The sequence below is a fragment of the Phyllostomus discolor genome, chromosome 1, assembly GCF_004126475.2.
Source record: "Phyllostomus discolor isolate MPI-MPIP mPhyDis1 chromosome 1, mPhyDis1.pri.v3, whole genome shotgun sequence".
NCBI lineage: Eukaryota > Metazoa > Chordata > Mammalia > Chiroptera > Phyllostomidae > Phyllostomus > Phyllostomus discolor.
In genome coordinates, this window is record NC_040903.2 from 161,236,755 (window position 1) to 161,254,089 (window position 17,335).

Sequence of the window (17,335 nt, forward strand, 5' to 3'; positions counted from 1 at the left end):
CCTCTTCTGGTCAGTTAGAAGAAAACTGATCATTTTGAGGATTTACCAGAAGTGGTGCAAACATCGGTCAAAAAATAGAAAAGGAAATACTCTGATGTAACTGAGAGGGCATTTGCCTTTCTCTGCAATCACCAAAAATTCATTTCTTCTCATTATGAAAATTAATGACCTATTTTCTAACAGACCAGGCTATTCTTTGCAGATTCCCTACATTTGTGACCTAGTGACAAGGTCTGGGACTACTTTAGGGAAAGAGTGATTAGGTGAGGCTCAGGAAATGAGGCCACCAGGTCAGTCCCAGCGCACGCAGGAGGTGAAGGAAAGCACCGTTTGGTTTGCATACCCTGAGCATTTTGTGAAGCTGCAGAGCCCAGTTAAGACCATGGACTTGGCCATGGGACTGAGTTTGAACCCCAGTTCTGCCATGTACCAGCGTTGGGATCTCGGGTAAGTTACCTAACACCTCCATGACTGTTTCATCAAAAATGTGATTCACAGTATTCCCTCAAAGGGCTGCTGAGAGGATGAAAGGAGTTAATACTGGGAAAAGGCTTAGAACAATGCTTGTCACAAAGCAACTGGCACAAAAAGGAAGCAGTGGGCGCCTTCTCCCAACACTAGGATGGTCTCTGGCTCCATGGTGAGGCTCTGCCCCAGATCACACCACCCGTCCCAAGTGGAGATTTTTACTAATAACTCCTTCCTGCAGATTCTCCAGCCTTCCTTGGCAAACCCATGAGAACACCAAGCAACACTATGGGCTTGGCTTTTTTTCTTTCTCCTATATGTTGGACAAGTCATGAATTCCTTATAAACCTATTCTCAAGTGAGAGACAGCATTTCAATAATCATTTTATTAGTTACAGAAGAATCTTCACTAGTATTTACATAGTGCAAAAAAGCTGTTATTACCCCTAAAATGTGAAATAACAATTATCCTTCATACAGCAAAAGAACAAGATGATAATCCCTTTATGTTATAGTTCATACTAATTTTGCTAGTTTTTTTATTAGAGCATTACAATTAACACATTAAATTATAAATTTATGTGGTATATTTAGAAATTAAATTACAAAAGAATACAAATACTTTGAAGGTATGGTGTGCCAACCAAGTTTAAAATTTATGATTACTTAAGATTCAGGTATTAGAATCAACCAGTTTGGTTGATTCTGTGATGTGTATAAAGGTTGGAAGGGGTGAGGGAGAAGATGCCTGTAAATAACTTATTTCACAGAAAAAAATTTTTAAATCAAAAAATGATAAAGTTTTTAAACAGAAAAGTTAATATTCCAACCTGTTGGCACAACATACAGGAAATACTTAAATGACAGGTTTTTAAAGCAACAGCAGCTTTACAAACAGTAATACTTATTTATACACATATTAAAATAACAATGTGTTAAGATATAACAGTTTTATGTTAAACAGCTGAAAAATGAATGTAGAGTTCACTATTCATTTGCACATTACAATTACCACCCAACCCACCTCCCCCAGCTTATTAAGAAATCAGACAAGTACATTATTTGGATATTAATTTCTCAATATTTAAACTATGTAAATTCCTTTTGACTAATTCTTTTCCAAATACTGAAAGCATTATAAAATACCATCTCTGCAAAAAATGACCTCCACTCAAAGCCATTAAAAACTTCTCAATGTATAACAGATTTTTCCCACATTTAGTCAAAAGAAATATATTACATCATTTACAAATATATTGAAACCAAAACTTAAGCTAATATGAACCTTTTTGTCTTTTGAGAAGTGATCCTCACAGTAAACAAACCTACTGAAGCAGAAATCTAGCTCTGGGAGTGCAATTCATATTGTAATTCAGATACTTATGTACTGAATGAAAATCTAGTATTAATTATTGCCAGGAAGACCACCTCTACACACTAAGAAAAAAGTCACTATGGTTTTTATTTTTTGCAATGATGAACCCTACTCTTACCATTAGATCTCTCTCTAGGTCCAAAGAGGCACTGACCTCAGACCAAACCCCTAAAGACAAAAAAACACCCACTTCCTTAATCTTCACACTTTCTCCTGTATATAATATACACACATTCCAGAATTTCTCTAAAGGAAACAAATTATAAAGACATTATTAATATTTGCTTAGTGTATTTCAACACAGTAACATTTCCTTTAATAAATTTTTTGCTTTCCATCTGGAGGTGACCTGTTTCATATAAAAGCCTGTGGTCCCTTGGGTTTGCTGGCAGGGGTACTGCCTGTGCAAGAGCATTTATTGAACATGTAATTAAACACTTCTAAAGTCTATAGCAAAAAGGAAAGTTATGTGTGTTTCGAAGATTTCCTCAACTTCTCTTTTGATACAAATGTCAAAAATCTAAAATGACAATTCTCATTCAGAAGAGATATAAAATATAAGAAACCTTTGAAAAGCCACTGCCTTGATCAAGAGTTACTGAATCACTGACATCAAAGGAAATTTACACCATTAAAAAGTATGAAAAGCTTTTAAGTTTACTTTTAAGACTGTCAGTAGTTCAAAAACCCTATCATTTCTTTAAAACAACTAACATTTCCAAATGCATAGAGTCAGTAAGATCTGCCACTTACAAACCCATGATTGTTAAGTCTGAGGCTTCATTCTCTCACGCTGGGTTCCTGTCGTACTGGACGCTTTGCGCCCATGGCGTCTGCTCTGGAGAACAGGTCAGACAGGACAGCACAGTAACGTCCCCTTTCAGCACACTAATCAAGTTGGCAGACTGATGTTTTCTACACAGCAATGCTCAAACTTCCACAATTCACAAATACTAAATCATCTATCAAGGATCTGATCTCTCCAGTAATTAAATGCCAAGATTATAAAACATCAAAAATAGCACAGTAGTCCGAATGAGTTCAGTAAAGAATCCGCCCAATTCTTCCCTCCTGCCTCTGTGAGGCAAAGCCTGCCCTATAAAACCAGGGCAGGGAAAATACCCCTCCCACCTCGGTTCTGTGCCTGCTGATGGGAGCTTGTAAGCATAAGGCTGGAGTGTCTGTGCATGTGTTGGTCAGTTGGGGGTGGAGCTGGAGAGAAGACAGGAAAACAGGTAGTTTGTAATTCTCCCACAGTTAGGTACACTGGTAAAGGCCGCTCACTACCAGGTGGTGACTGACTAGTGAATAAAACATTGAGCTCAGTATTTCTCCCAAGCAGGTATACACATTCCTCGAGAAGGGCAGGGATAAGTAATAGTGATCAAGTATTAATACCTGTGTATAGCTGCATACTCTAAATAATCTGATAGTTTCGGCACAATTAGAACAACTTGCCCTTTTCTTCAAAACTTCCTCTTCCAGCCCTTGATTACTCGGATACCATTACACGTTACATGAAGTTCCTTTCCCTGACTTCCTATCAGTAACTATGATTAGTGCTACATGGCAAGTGCTTGAGGCGAGGGGCAAATATATATATATATATTTTTAAAAGTGAAATGGTTTTCCACTCAGGACAAATTTGGATACCCCATCAAATCCACATCTCAAAGTGAAAGTCCTGAATCAGAAGCATGCAAGAGAATACACCAGTATAAGACTTTGTTTCTGGATCAGTTACATGTAAGAGCTGCAGTCATACAATCAGTTATTTAATGTCAAAAACCTGCCTAACTTTATGCAAATATGAGTATATACAAAAGCATTCCTGAGGTAAGAAGCAAATGTGAGACAACACCTGGAAGGTCCCACCATGGGTGACCTTTCACTGTCCAAACACCTCCTGTCACGCCGCACTGGAAAGGCCGCTCTCATCGTGGACGCCCCTTTGCTCACCTAAGTATCAGAGGTTCCGTTTTAGCCCATCCCAATTTTGGTCGATCACAATGACCAGCAACTTCTGAAAGGTGCATTTGTGGGCCAAAAAAAGTTGCATCAATCCTTAACACAAAACACCTTGTGAACTTAAGTTTTGCTCAGACACTTTTTTAATTTTCTAGCTCTACCGCCAGTTCTTTGGAAGAAGCCCAGACGTCTTGGCCAGACCGGTTAGAGCAAAAGCAGTCTTGAAGCAAATACTGGTAACTGCTCCTATCCTTAGAACCTTGATCTTTAACTTTCAAAATGACTCTAAGTCAGTATTTTAAACTTGTTTTCTTTAAAACTTGGTCTTGTTCTTTTTTTTTTAAATCATTACTTCCCATAACAATATAAGCTGAAACAATTCTGAATTTTCCACACAGTTCTCAGAAAGACACTGAGATGCTAATTAAAAGCTAAGCTGTAGGTCATAACAAATCAAGTAAAAGACAGCTACAAAAATATTTCTGTCGGGAATTAAATACATATATTAAATATTGGACAGTGCAAAATGTTGAGATGAAGCATATAAGATAATGGCTGTAACCCTTACACAGCTGGAGACAGAAAGCTGGCATTTCCTGAGTTAAAGATTTGGGGGCGCATAATTTGAGTTGGAGTGCTGGCTGTCCAGAGGGCTGCAGCTGCTGGGCTTCTGCTGCTCCGGACTTACTTGGTGGTCAGTAGTCCAGGCCTCACTGTCCATCCCTGGCTCCAGCACGTCAGGCACCTCTGCTTCCTCTTCCCCACTCTCCTCTACGTTGTCTTCCTCAGAACCGTTAAGGGTTTTCCCAAGCTGAAGAGTTTCCATCGTTCTCTGGGTCTCAGAAACCCAAGACTCAATTCTACTATTGAGCTGTACTTCTACAGATATGGGTTCATGAGTATAATCTTCCTCCTCCTCCTCATCTTCATCCTCCTCTTCTTCAAGCATGCCAGGTACAAGAGTGCTGGTGGTGCTAGTGATGGAGGAATTCAGAATATCTCGGCAACTGCCATCCAGAGAGCCAGTTTCGGTGCTCTGCTGGGAGGCCCATTCCAGGTCATCTGGCTTCACGTCCTCTTTATCACTCACTGCCGATTTCCCAGGGTTCGGAGCTGAGGTAGTGCTGCCCGCAGCCACTGTCGGGGACTGCTTACCAACAGGGGCTGTGTCAAATGGAAGTTTACTGGACTTTTCAGATGAGCTCTGTTTACAGGGAACCTCTCTCTCATTTTCTGATGTTTCCAGTCCATCTGAAGTTTCCACCATGTTTCTCCAATTCGTTTCTGCAAATATCAAAAAGATTTCTAAAAAACCAGAACACTGTTTTATAATCACGCAACACGTAAAGGAGGGAGGAAATTTACCAGCCCATCAACTGACTGGAAAAACTATAAACTTAAAGTTGTTCAGTATTAGTTTAAATGTTATAAAGAGAAAACAATTCTTTATTTTTTAAAAGATTTTATTTATTTTTAGAGAAAGGGAAAGGAAGAAAGAAAGACAAAAAAACAATGATGTGCAAGAGATACATCGATCAGTTAGTTGTCTTTTGCATGCCCTAGACTGGGGACCTGGGCCACAACCCAGGCATGTGACCAGACTAGGAATACAACCAGCGACCTTTTGGTTCACAGGACAGTGCTCAATCCACTGAGCCACACCAGCCAGGGCGAGAAAACAATTCTCAAAAATGTACACTGAAGACAAAAAACAAGGAGGCAAAAATCAAGTATATTAATGTTTGAGAATGCAGAAGATCTTATATTAATAGGAGTTCACCGATGCTTATGTATCATATTCATGTATTCATGAAAATCAATGAATGCCTACCTTATTTTTTGGCCTTGAAGTATACTGGGTTCAAGGATCCACAAGTCATAGATGGCAGAGCCAAGATGTCCAGCTGAAATAGTTCTGATCTGACAGACTTGTACTGTGCTCCCTTAGCAAACTATCTAAGAACTATCTTTTGGCCTGAAACTAGACTAGTGTTTCCACTTACAAGCACAGAAGCCACCCATGCATTTCTAACATGTGTAAAAATTTGTTTCATATTAGATGGGGCTTGACCTACCAAGTGACTGAGAAACAAAAAAAAAAGTATTATTATATATAATACAGTGGTATAAGTCTAAATTATTTTTAATGACAGCAAGTCAGTTTAGAACTAAAAATGTATGTACTAGGAATCAGAAGACACAGGACAACTCTCCCACCCCTCTTTATTTTTTATCCCATTTTATATCTTTCCATTTTATTTATTATTGAAATATAATTGATATATAACATTATATTTGTTTTCAGGTGTACATTATGATTTGATATTTGTATGGACTGCAAAATGATCACCACAGTAAGTCCTGTTAACTTCTATCACAAGACATAATTACAAAATTGTCTTTCTTGTGATGAGGGCTTTTAAAAATCTACTCTTAGCAACTTGCAAACATGCAACGCAGTATTATTAGCTATACTCACCATGCTATAAATTACATCCCCACGACTCGTTTCTCACTGCAAGTCTGTGCTTCTGGACCCCCTTTATACACTTCACCCAACCCCCTTCTCTTGTGGGGTTATTTTTTGTTTTTATTTTTTTTTTTAGATTCAACATATAAGTGAGACCTTATAGTATTTATCTTTTTCTGTCTGGCTTATTTCACTTAGCACAATGTTCTCCAGGTCCATCCATGTTGTTGCAAAAAGCAAGGCTTCATTTCGGCCATTCTTTTATGGCCGGATATCCCATTGTATATATAACACATGGGAATATATACTACATCTTCTTTATCAATTCGCCCAAAGATGGACACTTAGGTTGTTTCTTTATCTTGACTATGTAAATAGTGAAGCAATGAACATGGGGGTGCATATATCATTTTACGTTAGTTTTTTGTTTTCTTTGGATGAGTACTCAGAAGTGGAATAGCTGGATCATATGACAGTTCTATTTTTAATATTTTGAGGAACCTCCATACTATTTTCTATACTGGATATACAAATTTACCTTGATTGCAATTTACAAAGGATTCCCTGTGCTCCACATCCTCGCCAACATTTGTTATTTTTTGTCTTTTTGATAATACCCATTCTGACAGGTATGAGGTGATAATCTCATTGTGGTTTTGATTTGCATTTCCCTGACAATTAATGATGGTACTTTTTAAAAAAGATTTTATTTATTTTTAGAGAGAGGATAGAGGGGAAGGGAGGGAGAAAGAGAGGGAGAGAAACATCTATGTGTGGTTGCCTCTCAAATGCTCCCTACTGGGGACCTGGCCTGCAACCCAGGCATGTGCCCTGACTGGGAATCGAACCTGTGACCCTTTGCTTCACAGTCCTATGCTCAATCCACTGAGCCACACATGGTGAACATCTAGGATGTACCTGTTAACCATCTGTATGTCCTTTCTTGAAAAATGCCTATTCAGATCCTCTACACATTTTTAAAATTTGTTTTTGCAATTGAATTGCTTATGAGATTTTTTTATTTTTTGAGTATTAACCTCTTACTGGAGATATGATTTGCAAATATTTCCTCCCATTTAGTAGGTTGCCTTTTCATTGTGTAGGTGGATGATTTCTTTTGCTGTATAGCTTTTTGTAGTCCCACTTATTTATTTTTGTTTTCCACTTATTTTTTTAATAAAAATCCCCTTCTGTTTGAATTATAACTGCTGTTACATTTTATAGGCATAGTGATCCAGCTATAGTAATAAAGCAAGCCCATTCATATGAGTTAATATATTCAACTTGACTGTCCCCTACAAACTATATAACAACATACTTTCTGTACTTGAAATCAGGGTGCGTGGTTTGGAACATCCTTTTTTGCAGCTACTTCAAAGTGTAAAACCGATCCTTTCCACTCTCTCTCCTACCTCATGAAAAAAAAAATCTCCTCCTATATGTTCACTTTCAGTTAATAACATTATATTTTTCACAGTCTCAAAGCAGAAGAAATCTTATAGTAATCCTTCATCCTACCTTTCTCGCTTACGATATGCCTTCATTCCACTGAACTCATAACTGTACATGTCACTTCTAGCTCAAAAATTACTAAACTTAAGTTACTTCTGCCTTAGCTTAAGTCTTCTTTACCTTGCTATACATCTACAGTATCTTTCTAATTGGTTTTGTGAATTGATCACATCACTGTCTCACCAGCTTTCTTTTACCCTAGTAATCCAAACTCCTTCACTGGCTGTAGCCAAGTCCTTCATGCGTGACCCTTACCTATCTTTGTGGCCCCATTCATTCTGGCCCCCAGCCATGCATTCCATGCTTAGGATCACACTGATCTCTCTCTATTCCCAGAAGTCATACTCTTTCTATTTACAATTCTCTGCTTTGTATAAGCTGCTCTTTCCATATGACACATTTTTCCTCCTTTACCTTTCAGAGTCCCACTCAACCTTGACAGCCACGCTTAAATGTCAGTTCCTTTGTGAAGCCTTTCCTAGGAGAGATAGTCACTACCTTGAACTCGGACAACAGTTTTCACACATACAGTTCAAGGCACTTGTTTTGTGTTTGCTGTCTGCCCCTTCGTCCCTTTTCATTCCCACTCCTGCTCATTGGTGTGTCCCCATGGTTGGCATATAGTAAGTGCTAGGATGGGTGGGGAAGACTAAAAATTTTCACACATGCATCATGCAAAAAAAAAAATTAAAAGACATAATATTTTTAAAAACTTCAGTTGCACATTTATATATCCTTCCAACATTTTTTTCCTCCTCCAAAAGTACTGCAAGAGTTCCCTTGTCATCTTGGAAAAGTCCCACCTCTTCCCTGACAATGAGTTAAGGAACAGGTCAGTAGACAGAGCAGGGCTGACCTCTCCCAAGACTTAGTTTTGGGCATTTACCTACTAGGTAAGTTAAGCAGAAAGCCACCTTTGGAGAGGAAAGGGAGATACAGCCTACGAAGCAGAGATAAGGAACCCTGCAATTAGCCATCAAGAGTCTTGTCCCAGTGATCAAAGAGCCACTGAGATTACATATCCACAGGGGAAAGCCAAGGCTCCCACCTTAAAGTGGTAGGTGAAGCTTGATCAACAGTTGAACATGCAAACATATAAACACAGTAGGGAGAAACATGGCAGGTGTAAGAGTGCTATCTTTCTCCATGGGATGGAAGCAATCTGACTGGAGGATAGAGATGGAGGCGCAAAGTAGTGCTGAACGCAGGCAGTGTAAAGCCAGAATAGAACATCTAGAAGTTCCTCTCTGAAGAAGAGACTAGGAAGCACGTTAAAGGCAGAATCGACAATCTCAATAAATCTGGAAATAGTACTGATTCAAAACTACCCTGCTTCTGAATGTTTTATTTTAGCAAAACTTATTCAGTAAAGCTCTTCTTTGTTTATTAACCCCTTCTATGCTTTTCTGTTCTTTTTATTGGTGCTTTGTCATATTACCTTTTTTAAGATAATGACAGACCCTCTCCAGTCATTAGTGGGTCTGTCAGAGGATAAGGTGTGTGTATTTCTCCCTTCAGTCAGCACGCACAAGCAAGCTGTCCATCTTAAATAACTGTATACAGCAGAGGAACAAGCGAGTGAGTTCAAGAGTCTACAGAGGAAGAAGTGGTGGCAGAGAATGAGCAGGAAACTCAGGATGAATGGACTAGACACTGAGACTGTCCTCCCCTCATAACTGCTTACTGAGAATTCATTCAACAGGCAGGAAATGAACATCACAGTGGCTAACAGTGCAGGTTCCAGAGTCAGGCTTACTACTGTGACAAGCTATTCATCTCCCTTTGTCTTTGCTTCCTCGTCTGTCCAGTGTGATACAATATTTACCTCATAAGGTTGTTCAGAGGATTAAATGTCTTAATAATTGTGAAGTGCTGACTGACAAGTGCCTAGCACATAGTAAGAATTCAGTACGTGAGCTATTATTATACAAGGTCTGTCTGGAAAAAGTCCAGCCATTGTTAATGTAACAAGAATGATTTGTGTGACATCAGTGTAACCTGGCAGCCAAGCACAGTAGACTGGAATGCACTTGTGTGAACAATGGCAACTTCATGTGTACTAGTCAGTGGGGGTGGTAGATGCCACTGAATGAGCACATGTACTGTGTGGCAGTCACATTCAAAATGACTGAGCAAGAACAATGAATCTGCATCAGATTTTGCATTAAGCTTGAACATTCCTCCAAGGAAACTATTCAGATGATTCAGAAGGCCACAGCTGTGGGCATCTGATGACTGGCAGCTTCATCATGACAGCGTGCCTGCTCACACATTGAGTCTTATGCAGAATTTTTTTTGGTAAAACATCAAACCCCCCAGGTAACCTAGCCTCACTACAGCACAGATTTGGTGTAATTGTGGTGTAATTGCAGTGTAATTGCAGCATCTGCCTTTTCCCAAAACTAAAATCACCTTTGAAAGGGAAGAGATTTCAGACTGTCAATGAGATTCAGGAAAATATGATGGGGAAGCTGGTAGCAACTGGGAGAAAACTGTGTGAGGTCCCAAGATGCCCACTTTGAAGGGGACTGAGGTGTGACTGTCCTATGTACAATGTTTCTTATATCTTCTTCAGTAAGTAACTCTATTTTTCATATTACATGGATGAATACCTTCTGGACAGACCTCGTATTATCAAGTGCCTATTATGTACCAAGTTCCCGTTCTCAAAGAACTCAGTTTATTTGGGATTTATGTTTGACACTTTGTTTCACATAAGTAAATTCAACTCAGGTGGAAGGAAAAGATAAGTGAAGAAAGCCAGGGGTACACAATGGACAACAAGACTGGACTATCATAGAGGCCTTTCTATTCTACAAAGATTAGCACCTCTTCCCCAGATTTTTTACTTTAAAATGTGGAAATCAGAAGAAAACATTTTAGAAATTTTGCACAAGGACGACAAGAAGACACTGTCTGCTATATACCGAACAGTTATTACCCATTTTCTTCCTGGCTAACAGAACTCCCAAACTTAGAATGGACTTGAGCCCAGCTCCAGGGGATGAATTAAAATAGTTCCTATACCATCATGGTTGTCCCATTCCCCTTTGCCAAATATTCTCTTGCCCAAGTCTCCCTTGCTGCAGTTAAAAGTAAGGACAGGATTAGCTCTAGCCAAATAAAACAAAAGGAAGTCTTTTGTAAATTTCTCCTTCACTGGTATTAGGAGCACACTGCCTGAACCTCCTGCTTTTGACTACTGTTGTGCTGCCCAGAACCACAGCAGCTATTTTGAGCATGAGATGATAAGCGTAAGAACCCATAGACTGAGAATGAAAGAACAGAAGGAAGGGAAGACCCAGAGATCTTGACAACATTGCAACATGATTAAATATTCTAATTTAAGCCACATTAATGGGTTTTGTTTGTTGCTGAATGCATTCAATACAGATAGAATAACTGTATGCTTTGTTCCAAACATTATTATGATTACTTTCACTCAATTTTGTTAGTGTCCTGATAAATCCGCTCATCTTTAAGGTTCTAAATCCTTTTTTGGATTCAACCATTAGCTCAGAGAGTTTTCACTTTGAATGGAATTTTATACATGACCTAGACAAAACTCTCCTCATTTTACTAAAAAGGAATCTGAGGCTCAGAAATTAGTCAATTATGCCTAGCCCCCCAGGGAGAGTGTGAAAAAGCCAAGGCTTCAATTATTAAACACTTAAAATCTGGTGTTTTTTGAAAATATCTTCTAAATCTCTGAGAATTTTCATAACTTTTCTAAGTGCCCAAATGAAAATCACTACCATTTACCCAAAACCATAGCTTTATGAATTTATCTTGCAGTCTGTCCTTGAGATACTGTCCTCTGGCATATCACTATATAAAGTGACCTCATTTAAAAAGTTGGCACTTTACATTCTTTATTTTCAACTAGCATCACTCCACCCAAAGAAACACAGCTGCCTCTAAGGCAGTCCCACCCACTGTTGGACCAATAGTTTCCTAGGGGCCCGCAATAACTCGCTATATTGCCTACAGCCTGAGGTGTCGTCGAAGCATCCCAAACACTTCCCTACAGTGACAGACAGGCCAGGAACAAGAGTGTGAGAGGAAAGGAGGAAAATGAGGACTTGGTTTTCTACATGTTAAATTTTAGGTGCGAATAAGCTATTTGGTAAATTCTCAGATAGATTAAATAGTGAAAAGAAGAAATGACAAAAAAAAAACAAGTTGAGGGAGGAGGCTGTATTATTTTTAAAAAGAAAAAAAAACCAAACTGGTTCAAGAAAGAGAATTTAAGAGTTCAAAGTATGATAGAAACGAAGTAGTATAGTTCAAAGGCAAGGGAACTGCTAAGACACAGAGGGCAGTTAATAATGCTACTTTAAATATATCACGTGTTTTTTAGTTTCTTTCTGACTACAGTAAGATTTAACACGAGTGTCATATGTCTAGGTTTTGTGAGCTCAGATTGAATAGTATTCAGGTCTTTTGTTTATTTAGTAAAAATAAAATTTTAGTAACAGAGTATAAAATATTACAATAAAATATCCCAGAATTCACTAAATTATAGGTCATAAGTATGGTATATTTTGCTTTTTAAGTCCTTTGGGATTTTTCTTTTCTTTCTTTTTGAAGATTATGGAAATATGACTAATTTTCAGAGTTTCACAGAAAGGCTAAGCCCTAAACAGTCTCCCAATTTAAAGGCTGGGTTTACTGCAATTCTGTAAACTAAAATTTTAAGCAAAATTTGAATAATCACTAAGATAAAGACAAAAGATAGCATGAAAGTCATTTTCAAATGATCTTAATGAAAAAAATTATTTCAAAATTTAACTTATTTAAAGCAGTATGTAACAACTTACCGTATTCCTTTTCATTTACTTCAGAGATGGGTTCAGAAATGACACTGCAGAAAGAAATGGCGCTTGCTGCCGAGGGGTTCCGGGAGTGCCCCATGTGGTGGGGCACCTTTTTCACATTCTTTAAGGCTTCCTCCGCCTGCTCTTGTTCCATTGCTGCAACCATATCTTTATATGCTTTCCTGGCTTCCTCAGTGAGTTCTACCAACTTACTGAACAGGCTCTGAAAAAGAAAGATTTTGACTAGTTCATTTTTTGTTACAATTTCTATTCCTATTATTAGCAATATGTATCTCCACTGTTTCAGAATTAGATACACTTCCAATCAGCACAGATTCCAAACAGTATGGCAACCACAGAACCTTATGAAATACTCTAGCCCTGGCTGGCGTAGCTCAGTGGACTGAGCTCGGGCTGGGAACCAAAGTGTCCCAGGTTCGATTCCCAGCCAGAGTACATTCCTGGGTTACAGGCCATAACCCCCAGCAACCGCACATTGATGTTTCTCCCTCCCTCCCTCTCTCTCTCCCTCCCCCCTGCCTTCCTCCCTAAAAATAAATAAAATCTTAAAAAAAAAATACTCTGCAACTTACATACAGTATTTATTTAATTCTCACAAGACTGATGAAATTTCCTGATTCAATACTGGTTACTAAATGTGATATTAAAAGTTCTTGCAGAGTTTATCAATAGTCGATCAGTGTTTTCACAAAATACTGTAGAAGCAACTTCATAAAAAAGTCTTAAAATATTGTATGTTAATAAGCTAAATAAATGATCAAGTATTATATAGTTGCACCCAGAAGAAAAAAATACTGTGGAGAAATAGCAGCTAAAAATTTTTTTAAAATACTGTAGGATTAATTTATGTAAAGGTTTCAACACTAAAAAATAAAGTATAATACTCAAGAATTTTCCGCTTATTCTTGGAGAGTCATTATCTCACTTCTTCAAACGCTTAACCAGAGCACTGGCACGTGTCAACAGAAAATGTACTGCCTGGGGGCAGGGCCGGGAGCGAAGAAGGGTGTGCCTTCCAAAGTCTTACCTCAGCACCGAAGTAGTTGAAGATTCCCACTACACTGACAGGAACCAGCTTGTTCACACAGCGTCCTAGAGCTTTCCTTCCCAGGGCAAACACAAAAGGGATTTCTTGTTCCCGTGCCATGGCTATAACATTATAGAGCGCCTCATCCAGGCCACCTGAAAAAGTCAGTGCACACGTAGGGGTTTTAATACTTTCCAAACAGTGCTATTTTGGCACTCAATAGTTAAAGTATAAAACACAGCAGCAAAGGATTCTATGAAGGCCTGTGGCACTTATGCCGTTCCATACCTGTTCCTATTTGAATTTGTACCACATATGGTCATATGTACATATTTTCTTTCTCCCCAGTTAAATTCCAAATTCCTAGTATTTTTGTCTCTCCATAGGATTTAGTGTAGAAGGAATCAAATTTCAATACAATAAACACTTGTTAAAAGAAGTTAATGAGAATTGTTAATAGTGGCTGATTCCTTTAGCCAATCTCTCAGTGGAAGTAGCGACCTATCACATGTATTAATATTGCATGTTACTGTTTTTACTGGTATTGCTTCCCTATGGAGAACATGCCTGGTACTGCTACTTGATGCATCTGCCTACCCACAGTGGCTGCTTCATGAAAAAGGACAAATAAGGGTACACAACATAGTACAAAGCACTTATTTGCCACCTCACACAAGAAGCTCTGTATTAACTGCTGGTTTCTGAAGGGCAAATCGCCATAACCAAGAAAAGAGAGCCCTCAAAGAAAGGTAACATAAAAATTTAAAAAGACTATATTTGCAGAGATAAAGAAATGCACTCTCGCTGGTCCCCACTCTCAGTAAAACAGAGGGCACATGCAGTGGCCCAACTGACCTCCTTCACCAGTGTTCGCAGGTGAGGGTTTCCTTACAATCCAATCTCAATTTTATTACTTAATTTCTCGTACTAAAATAGATTTTCTTCCTTCATGCTCAATATTATGTTTTATACCTACACTCTGCTAAATCATATGAATTCCACTTCAAAATTCACTGTGTGGATTTTGAATTCAATTATACTAAGTAAGTATTCAAAACACTTCAAGTAAAAATTCATACCTTTGGACTGGATTTTTTCACAGTTAGGAGAAATTATAACACACTTGATCTTGTTTAACTTCATATGTTTGGTAACCTCCCTCAGCCCCATAACCAGCCGTCTCCTTGCTTTTGCTCTTACTGGGTCTTTTTGATAGATGCGTTCCTGGAAACTGACAAGCTCTTGAAGAAGAAGAGTCACACATTCATCAATCTCTTTACAAAGAACCTGATTACAATACCTATAAAGGAAACCAAAAATAAGTCAGTTTGTCCTAACTGACTTTTCTGTAATTATAAAATTACTTTGGGAGAAAATAGATCTAGTAAGAGGTTTTCATAAAAAATTAAATCTTTAAGATCTCTTATGCCTTTAGTCAATCAGAAAAATAGAAGAGTTTTTCTGAATTACAACAAATTGGCTTTTACATAACAGATAGATCAACCTCAGGGAAATACTATTCAAACTTCCAATTATTAAATTCCAAAGGATATAAATCAAATGTTAGCCTGCTGAGCTAGATAAAAAGACAAGTAATGTTTTTGCTAAGGAGATATAAGGTTATTTCATTTCAATGAATATTAAAGATGCTTCTAGTAGGAAAGAAATGTAACTTTGTGGAAGCTTACTGAACACCCTAACGCCAACAATTCATCCTCCACTCTTGGATAAGCCACAATCTCCAGGCATTGTCCTCCTCAACCATAATTACAGAGTTAACTAAGATGGCCTCAAAGGTCCCTCTAACTCCAAAAATCTACAGCTATGGAGGATAAACTCAGTAATTAAATTCAAGCCAAAACATATGAGGCAAAGCAACCAAATGAAGCTCTTTGTGATATATTACAGCTACAATGCAAAAAAATAGAAAGGAAATAAGTGTGAGACCACTATAGTACTTAATTTCAGGAATAAGGAAGTCATTCAAGTTTGTTTATATATTTTTTAAAAACTTTTCTGTATTTATTTTTAGAGAGAGGGGGCAGGGAAGCAGAAAAAGAGGTAGAAAACATCAATGTGAGAGAGAAACATCAATTGGTTGCTTCATATGCGCTCTGAGCAGGGACCAAAACTGCAATCCAGTTGAGTGCCCTGTCCAAGAATCCAGTCAGCGACCTTTCGGTTTTCTGGACAATGCCCAACCGACTGAACCACCCTGCTCACAGCTACTTATTCTTAATATACTCTACTTTTCTAGTTCTAATCCCTAATCTCTACCATTAGCAAGTATTTAACAAGGAAAATTGGTATAATTTTTAATCTAGGAATAACCAGGTAACCAAATTTCTACTTCTAAATTACACTACAGAGTGGAAAAATCCAGGCCTTCCCTTTCTGTCTACGTGTGTGTCGGGGAGCTCTGCTGCTTTGGGATTATTTTTTTATGTTTATGTGAAAGATGTTTAAATAAGTACAAGTATGACACTACTTCAGAAGGGAAGATAAAATGAGACAGACTGAGGAAAGATTAACTAAAGTATGCAAAATTAAAGAACAGAAGATCAAAAAATGCAATTTTCTTCATTCTGTTTTTAAGTGGTTTATAGCATTTTATTCTGAGAGTTTCCTTTGCTTCACATCTATTACTTGACATTTATTAACTCCCCAAATCAAGACAAGAAGTATTTGCTTAAAAGAACAGTATAAAGAACTGAACAAAGCAATGTGCTTTGGATTCACACAGATTTTACTCTCACCGAGATTTGTTCATATGTCATTTTTAAGGGTAAAATTAATTCATCTGCACAAATGTTAAAATCCCAAAATCCTTCAGAGCAGTAACTGTTAGTTCAAGATTATTCACCGATGGGCAATTGAAAACTTAAGAAATATCTGCTCAAAAACAAATAGCTTTGTGTATAGGTTCACTTCATGTAACAGGGTCTTAGAAACTTGGTATGAATTGGTTATAGGATTTTTTTCTGAAGTGCCAATAATATAAACAAAACAGTGGAAGCACTTGGAGAGAGAAAAACCTCACAGTTTGGCATTTTATATATAAGATGTAAGAGGCCAAATTTCCAGGCTATAAACACTATCTGACATAAAAAGTCTATTTACAGTCCACTCATCACGCACACTGATGGCTGACAGAAGGCAAATGTTTTAAATATCATGAAACCAGTTATTAAAGAGAATCTTAAACAACTTAAAGGTCTTTTAGTGTTTTGTCTACTCAACCTACCAAGTAATAATGACAATACTACATTCAGAACTACAACCAAGGTATTTAAACTATTCAACCTCAATAACGAGACTAATACTTACTCTCTAAATCTTTTGCTGTGGATTTTGGTTATTGTTGAAGATGCCATCGGACTGCCTATCCCAGAACTAGCTGGAGAGCCTTGTGACACAGGTGTCATACAGTATGGAGAGTTCTGACTTGCTGGAGAGAGTGAAGTATCACTGGGCATGCTCAGTCCAGTATCTGCAGAGATGTAGGGTGAGAATAAAAACTTTAGAAATTTCCAATGCTGAAAACCTCTATTAGTATCAATATAATCAGTACAACTTAGAATGGCAGTTGTCTTTTGTATCACTCTGAAATTCTCCACAAGCTAACACTGTTCATACCGCAAGTAAACATCTCTTGTTTACTCTATATAACATACTCT

General features: G+C 37.9%; 1 protein-coding gene across 4 annotated transcripts in view; it reads right to left on the reverse strand.

Annotated features, from left to right (window-relative positions):
* Positions 1-977: 977 nt before the first annotated feature.
* Positions 978-17,335, reverse strand: part of SECISBP2L (SECIS binding protein 2 like) — a 48,247-nt gene continuing 31,889 nt past the window's right edge. For all 4 annotated transcript variants that reach the window (XM_028505513.2, XM_036033310.1, XM_036033315.1 and 1 more), the window contains 5 exons: positions 16,986-17,148; positions 14,738-14,958; positions 13,659-13,813; positions 12,614-12,833; positions 978-5,095 (listed from right to left, as the gene is read on the reverse strand). In XM_028505513.2, coding sequence (XP_028361314.1) covers positions 4,413-5,095; positions 12,614-12,833; positions 13,659-13,813; positions 14,738-14,958; positions 16,986-17,148 — 1,442 coding nt within the window. In that variant the 3' untranslated portion in view covers positions 978-4,412. The remainder of the gene's footprint in view (positions 5,096-12,613; positions 12,834-13,658; positions 13,814-14,737; positions 14,959-16,985; positions 17,149-17,335) is intronic.